Raw genomic sequence first — 9,599 nt, 5'->3', positions numbered from 1 at the left:
GGTCTTGGTACTAGCATGAATGGTATGGCACAAGGGCCCATTGTTTGGCCTCTGGAATTGGCCTTCTGAATTGGGAGGTGCTGAGCCTTGCATGTCCTAGGTCTCTCTTTAAAAGATGTGGCTGGGATATTACCATTCATATCATTCATCTGCCTCGTCCTAAAAATTGCTTCTGTCATTGCTCTTCTCCCAAGGACACACGACCAGCAAAACTATGTGCAACAAATTTGTGGGAAGCTGGAAACTCATCTCTAGTGAAAATTTTGATGATTACATGAAAGAATTAGGTGAGATTTATCTTGATTTGATTTTTAAAATGTTGCAGATTATCCATTGTTGATTTCTCATCAGAACTTAATTCTCTTCAAAATAAATATCAGAAAACACAAGGATTTTTAAATTTCTTCTTTGGTAATAGCCTTCATAGAATGTATTACTTAGCTTTTATTATAGTATTAGATGAATATGTTACTTGCTGCTACTTCCAAGTTATTATTCATGATGGAATAAGGAAAAACTTCATCTGAGTCCATTGGAGCTGGGTAGCTAATCAATTTAAATAATCCTAAATTTACTGATAGCCAGTTTTTACTGTAAATAAAATTATTTGCTGTACAGAAATTGCAGGAATATCTCTATTGGCAGAATAAAAGCCTCCATCAGTGAATGCTTTTAACTGATGAAGTCAGATATCTCAAGAATATAATTTAGTTGTTTATTTTGTTCATAGAACTATATTTTAAGGAAGCTTAGTTGGATTAAATATGAATATTTGCTGTTTAAGTGTTAAATATGAAATATATATATATATATATATTTCTCCCTGATGCACATGCACTGTATGGATACAAATGCACACATCAATACAATACAATTATATTGTATTGTTTTTGAACATGAAGTAAAATATTTAACAAGAAAGAACTATGTGAATTACCATTTGTTTTACTATAGAATGTTAATTTGGTTTGTTGTACAATCAGTATACTTAAGAAGATCTGCTTCCAGACTACTTTTTTAACCTATGAAAATGCAACTTTGAAAAAAAAAAAAGATGATGTGTGATGAGCTTACCATTGGGTTGCAAATATCCACATGGCTAATAAATGGCAGTTGAGCATTAGACTTTTCTATATCTTTTTGCTGTCATCAGATAGTCATCTGGATTTGTATAGCCCACATATGCTTTATTTCCACATCATCAAGAAGTACTTGTCAATTATATACTGGTCTTGTGAAAGTTATAGATGTTAACAATACATAAGGTAACATAAAATAGGTGGTAAGCTGAAAATGGAAATAATAGGGGATAAAGAATTGAAAATATATGTGAAGATGAAATGATTCTGACATTGAATTAATGAATTGAAATATGAAAAGGAAATTTATCTAAATATTAGTCAAATTGATAATAATTTGAAGTGATATTAATTTAAAAAATTGAAAGTGTAACCATGACTATATATAAATATTGTTATATGAAATCACATTGCTCACATGAAGAGATGTGTAAAAAATAAAAAATAAAAAACTCTGGGGGAAAAAAAGAAGTACCTGTCATACCGAGCAATTATTCATCTTCGTAAAGGCATCATCAGATAGCAAACATCAAAGAAAGAATGTGGTTATCATACTGGAGGTAATATGTGAAATACAGTAAGTTTTTATCCAGTGCACACACACCCTGTACACATACAGTTGCACACACCTAGTGCAGAAGACTCAATAACTAAAATCAGATCTTGCATGTTGATGTAATGGTAGGTGAAAGTAACTTTACGAGATAGGAGGGATAGCTCCAGACTCCACAACCAGCATGTGGAAGATGCTTCAGCCCCGTACAAAAGAAGGAAGAGTATGGTTAATGTTTCAAAAGGGACCCTAGTTTTCTGGAGAGTAAAAGTAAAGAGACATACCTTCAGTATTGCAAGAGTCTGTTAATGTGGCAATAAAGATACAGTTAGTACTTCTGGTTGTGCTTCCTCACAGGACTGAAATTTCTTCTGGAAACTGACTCTTTATATAGAGAAAATATCACAGAAAAGCAGTTCTTCCTGCTTCAGCTTCCATTTTTCTTCATTTAATTTTATTATTCATTTGATGCTACTATTTTAGCTTTTCTCAACCAGGTACACCATATTGGTGCACAATTCCCATTGTCCCCTGCCAGCTGTTCCTTACCATCACTGTGGAATATGGAAATTCCATCCTTAGGGAGGGTATGTCATTCACAGCAATGTATATTTGTTTTACTAGGAACACAAATAAATGCTGTTATTTAAATATGAATTTAAATATGAGTGCAGGTAATTGAGATAATTGGCATAAATGATTGCATAATACAACCCCCCCCCCTCCCCATACACTTTTTGTCAAATGAATAATGAATGACTACTGTTTTCTTGGTGTTCCATAGGAGTGGGATTGGCGACTAGGAAACTCGGTAACTTGGCAAGACCTAAGACCATCATCAGCATGAAGGGTGATGAGGTCACAATCAGAACAGAAAGTACCTTTAAAAACACACAAGTCACATTTAAGCTGGGTCAAGAATTTCAAGAAACCACAGCAGATGGCAGGAAAACCAAGGTGAATAAGCTGTTGTTGTTTTTTACATTTTATCCGAGGTATTTTGATGCTCTTAGGAACAGTGTAAGAGTTTCCGATCACAGAGGAAATTAATGTGGGTCTTTCAAATAATAGTTGACTACTTTCTACCATATTTCCTCAGAGTTCAGTCCTGATGGTGGAAATTCTTATTAAAGTGTTGGATATGTGTAAGATTTATTTTGAAAAAAAGGGGAAAAAAGTCTTGTAATTGAAAATATAACTTCCTTTTTACTATAATATTATATGTTGGCTGCAAAAATTCAGATGACTACAAGAGGGCTGTATGGAGGTAGAGAAAATGGATTTTGCTGCCAAATAGTGGGCCCTTGGATTTTCCACCTCAGGTTAGGCAGACTTACATAAAACTATGGCTTTGATACAAACAAAATTAAGAAGGGCCTCAAAGAGTATACAAACACTGATCTTGAAAAAGCTAAGTAAAACTTGGATGATGGGCTACCAAAGACACAAAGAAGAGGCTGTACTTCCTGAGAATGCTCAGGAAGATAAATCTATCTCAGCGTCAATTTCTGTCCTACTACTGCAGCACCATTGACAGTGTTCTGATATATCGCATTCTTGCATGGTATGGGAGCAGCTCTGTAGCAGACAAAAAAGCTCTACAGAGAATCATTAAAACTTCCCAGAATATCATCGGGCTCCAGCTACCAGCCCTGGATGACATCTTCGCATCTTGCCATTTGAGGAAGTTGCACAACATTCTCAGAGACTCTTCCCATCCTGCCCACAATTTTGTGAACTGTTGCCTTTTGGCAGAAGATACAGAACAATTAAAACTCCGACCACACGTTTTCTGAACAGTTTTTATCCCAGAGTTATAATTGCACTTAACAATGAACTTAAGGACCATCAGCAGTGAGCTGTTGGACAGTATTACTTGGTCTGTTGCATGGATGCTTGCATGTTTTTAGGGGGCAGGGAACTTTGGTAGATGGGTGTGTTTGGGGATTGTCATGTGTGTGTGTGTGTGTGTGTCTTGGGTCTGGTCTCTGGGTGTTATGTGAATTTTGTTGTATGTGTATACTGTGTATATTCATACAATGACAATAAAATATTATTATTATTATTATTATTATTATTATTATTATTCACAAATAATAATTTGAAGGAGATAAAGCAAACAAGGCCCAAACCAAAAGAGGCATGTGAGAACTGAGCATAAATCATGTGGATGATAAAGCAGAAAAAAATAGGTAAAGGAATCATCAAGATATACTAGAATATATATCAAGGGTCATTTGTTTGTGATTCAATAGCAGAAAAATAATTGGCATCTTATTTCTAATAAAACTGTAGCTATTTAATATACAGTAGTAAAGCTCAAGATTGCAAGTGACTATGATGGAACAACCCACAAGCACAATTCAAAAATAGCAAAATGGATATAGGGAACAGCTTGACTGGTGACTTCATGGACTCATCTATATTGTTTTCATATCAACAATACACAAGTAGTTTATCTGAACTTTCTTCCAGGGTGCATTTTGACTTCTTGGTTGAGTCTCTTGCCCTGCTGTCTCTTGGTAGCCTATCATCCAAGTTTTAGTTAGCTTTTTCAAGATCAGCCACCACTGGACAGCTAAGAACTGCTGTCCAGTGTGACAAACAGGATATTTGTGTCTTTTTTTCTCTCTCAGCTAATTATTCCTAAGTGTTAGAAGATGAAGATGAAAATGATGATAGATGGATATATATATAGATGATAGATCAATAAATCAGAGAGAGGGAGGGGGAGGGGGAGGGAAGAAGGAAGAGAAAGAGAGAGAGTGTGTGTGTCTTATACATGGGAGTGGTTTCATAGTACTTCACATTTTTATTGTACCTAATCTATGTCAAAATGATAACTTTTATAATTACTATTTGGGTCTACAGACTGTGGTAACCTTAGAAAAAGGAGCGCTGGTTCAAGTGCAGAAATGGAATGGTAAGGAATCGACAATAAGGAGGAAATTAATTGATGGGAGAATGGTGGTGGTAAGTAGTTCTTAATCAAGAAAACTACAGGGTGTTCATTTGTATAATTTGTTTATTGCAATCTTAGCAACTTTTGAATGGCAAGGTATATATTTTGATGACAGCTGTATACATGAAAAGGGTACCCTGTTGAAAATACATATTAAAAATTAAAGAATAAAAATGTGCGGCTTACCAGGAAGTGCATTTTTATCTGCTCAGAGAAGAGTTCCTGAATGGATGGATTTGAATATGTTCTTCCATAGTTGTCCAGTTTAAGGCAGATTTTGATTTTAGGATGGTGTTCATCAGTTAAAACATACTCATGAGCCAATTTGATTAAAACCAAGACTACTTTCAAAGGGTCCAACTGAGTAATGGTATTTTCAGCTTTTTACATTAGGCAGAAGTAGCAAATTAAGAAGAAAATTATATAATAAAAGTATGCACGTTGAGATATTTTTCTCAAACTGTCAGATATAAATGCAGTGAAGCTGAATGGTTAGATGGTTAAATCTGATTAAAGGAAGCTAACAGGTAGAATCTGGTACCTCATAATTTAGCAATGGTTGATAACTTGAATGGTTGTAAAGAAAATGAAAGAAAGATTATTTGTAGTTATTATTCATGATAGCTATAGGATACTTACAAAACAGTAAGTTCTTTGCATTATTTCCTAATCAATGTAGTTCAGGGGAACATTGTGTTCCTATCCTGCTTTTTGGCTTTCCTAGTGTAGACTAGATAAACATTTGATTGGTTCATCATTGTTCCACCTTCTTCGAAAGCTAAATTTAAGATTGTTTCACTCGTTATAAATTAAAATTATACATACATGTGCAATTTTTAAGTGACTGGAATAATCAGTTTCACATGTTGATCATTAGCATTCAGAGAAAGTTCCAGGCACATGCTGACTTGTTTTTTGTATTAAATCTTGTGTTCCTTAGAATTAAACAAAGGCATCTTGGATTTTGATCATTGCCTTTTGATAGGCAGCAGTACCATAAGAGACACTGTACAAGAAGGCTGGAAAAGAAACCAAAATTGAAACATATAAACTTGCTAGCTACATTATTCAACGCAAGCTTTTATTATTCTTTTTTTAAAATATGAATTCCCACTTTATATTTTTATAAATATATTGTATAATAGTATTGAGGCTAATCGTGTAATTATGACTTGTCTTATATCTCAAATTATGTTCCCCTTTTTAGGAATGCATCATGAAAGGTGCCCTGTGTACAAGAGTTTATGAGAAAATGTGACAAAACTTGAAGTTTATACCAGATGAGACCAGTTCTCCACATCATTTCCTTGAGTGGCCAAGGAATTGCCATTTCTGTTCCCCTTTCCCCTTTTTCCCTTTTTCCCTTTTACTGGAGAGCAACTAAACTATAAGTATTCATTTAAAAAATAAGAAAGTAGATCACATTTGAGACTAAATAAATGCTTACCATTGTATAAATGTGTAATTTCAGTGAAATTAAATGGTTGCATCTGGCCTTCCTGAACATTTTCTTAATGAGTTGTTCTTATTCCATAGATACACTCTGGTACTACTGAATATATAGTCATTTTACACAGAAACAATTTCTTTAAATGACATGTTATACAGCCCAGGTGTGCTAATCTTCACAACCTTCACAATATAAAATAAAATATTCACCATCTCTTAATGAAAGGCAAGAGTTTATTTATTTTCTCCTAAAGCTGTGCTGTGAACTTGAATCTCACATTAGGTTAAAGTAGTTCTCAGCTTACTTCGAAATGATTTGAAAGTTTCATCCTTATTATGCACAGCAGATAGGAAACAGATAATTAGATAAGCTAACTCTGCTTTATTATAAAGCTACATTAATAGAATCTTACAAGTCTCTTCCCTCCCCTTATCTTTACAGCCCCATAAGATAGGGAGGATCCTTCAGAGCCTTTTGCTCCACCTATAATGCATCCATGGGCTATATACTCCCTCTTATCTGTCAATTCCTGAGGCAGCATCTTTTCACCAGGTCTCTCAAAGTTATTACCACATATCAATACAAAAAGTAGATAACACTTTTTGTGCCACTTTCCTGATTATCAGCTTCACAACAGAAAGGGAAATGAAAATTAGCCCTCTCCCCCACCAAACAAAAAAAATGAAAGGCTTCATACTTTTTAGTCTTACCTATACATTCATTCAATTTCATTCAACATTGGCAGTGGGTCCCCAATCAGATAGATTTGGGTGAGGTAGGTGTGTGTTAAAAAACAACAACATAGCAGCTCTGATCATGGGTACCATTTTTTGATCCCTGAATTCAGATTTCACTGTCTGAAACCAATTTAATCTTCTTTAGCTTGGTATCTTCTCAATGTGTTGGAATAAAGTTCACAGATTACCCCCAATGCATCTGGAAGTGAGCAGATTAAGTAAGGTTTTGAGGAATATAATGTTCGATGATAAAAAGTTTTCTTACACCTATCAGAAGTGATGTTGTTCCTCTCAGAATTCAACCTTTACATGAGGAGATGTTTAGTTCTGCTGTCCATAGCCTTAAAATGTTTTACTTCATTTTGTTTGTTCATACCTAAATTACTGGCCTAGTATGCTTTATTAAGAGAGAGAGAGAGAGGAAAATGCAGCTGCTCAGCTCTGCCACAGATCTGCCTGGCACTTTCTATATAGAAAAATAACTATTAGCAGCTGTGTCATGGGAATTAAGAGTTTTTCCAGAACAGGAAAAGTGCAATTGTGCTGATAGCACAGAAAAAAAAAAAGATGAGGTAGATGGTATTGATGAACAGGCAGCATGCAAATTCCTCAAATTCTAAGCCTTTGTTTTAGCAGGCACTCAGGTGGGTGGAGGGACCCTGAAACTGCTCCAATCTTTCTAAAAATGATTGGACTACATCCTGTGCTTCAATTTAATATAATTTAGACTCACCAGACATAATTGAATATACACATAGGACACAATTCCAGCCACTTGCCCATTTACCATTTCTTTTCTCCATCCAATTTAGCTTATAACCTGAATGGATCTAATTCTGCTTAAGATTGTCTCATAACACTATTTCCTTTCATAGACAAGTGTCAGCATATTATAATAAAACTCAGGTCTTGTTTTCACTCTGCTAAGTAGGAATTATGCACCCTTATAATGCTATTAAAAATAAGATAAGAATACTATAATGATTGATAATCAGAAGAGAGTATTACGATCAGATTATATTGAAGGCAGTAATATAAGGAAAACAAATATAGAAATGTTACCTCAAGATAGTTAGTTTGTCTAGTTAATATTACCTATTTTAACTATTAACAGCTTCCTAAGATCAAAAAATGGAAATATTTTATAGTACTTCCTATTTATTACTTACACTGGAGAAGTCATAGCTCCAGATCTCATTACATGCTTGGACATCAGATTTACTGGTTGCCTAGAAATGTGCATATTTAGAAGATGTTAGGATGGAGAAAGTTGCCATAGCAGCAGGGGTGGGATTCAAATTTTTTAACAACCGGTTCTGTGGGTGTGGTTTAGGTGGTGGACATGGCTTGGTGGTCATGTGACTGGGTGGACATGGCTTGGTGATCATGTTATTGGCTGGATGTGGCCAACTCAATATCACTCACATCGAGGCATGCATCTCCTCGCCTGGCCTCTCATGACTGTGGGGATGCTGCAGCAGTCATAAGTGTGAAAAATTGTCATAAGTAACTTTTTTCAGTGCCATTGTAACTTTGAATGGTCACTCCACACAAGCAAAGTACCAACAAAGGAGGGGAAAAAACTCCAGAGAAGTTCCTGAGACAGGAAGGGTTAACGGAGGGGCAGTTTATGTAAGCAACACCAAAATGTTTCCTTCCTTCCTTCCTTCCTTCCTTACAGGATTAGGCCAGTAATTTCTTCTAACAACCGGTTCTCCAAACTGCTTAGAATGTTAACAACCGGTTCTAGCAAATAGGTGCAAACTGGTAGAATCCTACCCCTTCACAGAAGAGTATGAAAATAAGGCATGGGTTTATTATCATATTCTGACAGTTATCTGTGAAAGAGGATAATGTTATGAGACATTCATAAGCAGAAGTTGATCCACTAAGATTCTTATTAAAGACTAAACATCTACAGTGGTCTTCTTGTACTTACAATTCTTGATGTTTTTATTCATGATTCTCAGTTCCACAGGAATAGTATGTAGGAGATATTTTTAACTGATTCTATGATTTTAATCCTGATTAACTAAAATCAGTAGATTTGAATGCCCTATGAGCCCTGTAAATATTGAAATCAAATCAAACAACTGCAGTGAAAGACACCATTTTGCTGATGTCTTCCTTGTGCTCTTCCTGGATGTGTCTGGCTGGACATGGTGAGATACAGAACTTAAAACAGATAGCCCTTAGCCTAAGATGGTGGCTTATTCCCATGGTTTCTTACTCTTGGGTGGCGTGGTACAATTGCAACTTTAGCACTGGTGAAATTCTTCATGAATTTATTAGATATAAATTTGTAATATACTCCAGACAATAACTATTACAGCTACACTCATACATTTTATTACTCCATAACTGATCATTTGGCATTTTGATAGTTTAATATATTCTGCACACCTAGACACTGATATGTCATGATGCGTGTTAAGACAAAAAGTGGGGACTTAGCATGAAAAAGGGAACCTGGCCAGTTGGACATAGGAATAAAAGTGTGTAGAGTAGACTGTACAGTGCATTAAGTCGACTTTCACAATTACACTCAGATCCACAAATGATACCTTCTAATTGGGTTTCCTTTTGACAAAGTGGCTAAAATTACAGTGTTTAGAGATCCTTGATCACTCATGGTATTAATCCCCATGTTTACTAAGAGGGAAATAGTGCATCTTGCTACTTAAGAAACCCTGCATTGGGTAATAGGCCATTGTACTTGAGATGGAAAAATAACTTCCTGAAAATAATAGTAACAAAATTTGGATTAAAGTTCAAAACATCATTAGAAAATAATCAGTACTAAAAGTTTTGCACAACA

General features: G+C 35.1%; 1 protein-coding gene across 2 annotated transcripts; it reads left to right on the top strand.

Moving 5' to 3' along the window:
• Nucleotides 1–6,087, top strand: LOC113439845 (myelin P2 protein-like). Of its 2 annotated transcripts, none has more exons than XM_087931454.1 (4): nucleotides 1–287; nucleotides 2,417–2,589; nucleotides 4,504–4,555; nucleotides 5,802–6,087. In XM_087931454.1, the coding sequence occupies exons 1-4, from the start codon at nucleotides 215–217 to the stop codon at nucleotides 5,840–5,842; spliced, it is 339 nt and encodes a 112-aa protein (XP_087787580.1). In that variant the 5' UTR covers nucleotides 1–214; the 3' UTR covers nucleotides 5,843–6,087. The 2 variants fall into 2 exon arrangements, with proteins under 2 accessions (XP_087787580.1, XP_026561672.1); XM_026705887.2 differs by having other exon boundaries at nucleotides 16–287; nucleotides 4,504–4,605.
• Nucleotides 6,088–9,599: the final 3,512 nt, after the last annotated feature.

The sequence above is a fragment of the Pseudonaja textilis genome, chromosome 3 (genome assembly GCF_049901715.1).
Source record: "Pseudonaja textilis isolate UNSWEBS1 chromosome 3, rPseTex1.2, whole genome shotgun sequence".
Lineage (NCBI taxonomy): Eukaryota > Metazoa > Chordata > Lepidosauria > Squamata > Elapidae > Pseudonaja > Pseudonaja textilis.
This window is presented reverse-complemented; position numbering and strand designations above follow the sequence as displayed.

Excerpts from the sequence above, each read along its gene's own strand:
- LOC113439845 (XM_026705887.2), top strand. The coding sequence starts at position 215 with ATGTGCAACAAATTTGTGGGAAGCTGGAAACTCATCTCTAGTGAAAAT. Across the intron at positions 288-2,416 it reads TGATTACATGAAAGAATTAG|GAGTGGGATTGGCGACTAGG; the intron begins GTGAGATTTATC and ends GGTGTTCCATAG. Across the intron at positions 2,590-4,503 it reads CAGATGGCAGGAAAACCAAG|ACTGTGGTAACCTTAGAAAA; the intron begins GTGAATAAGCTG and ends TTGGGTCTACAG.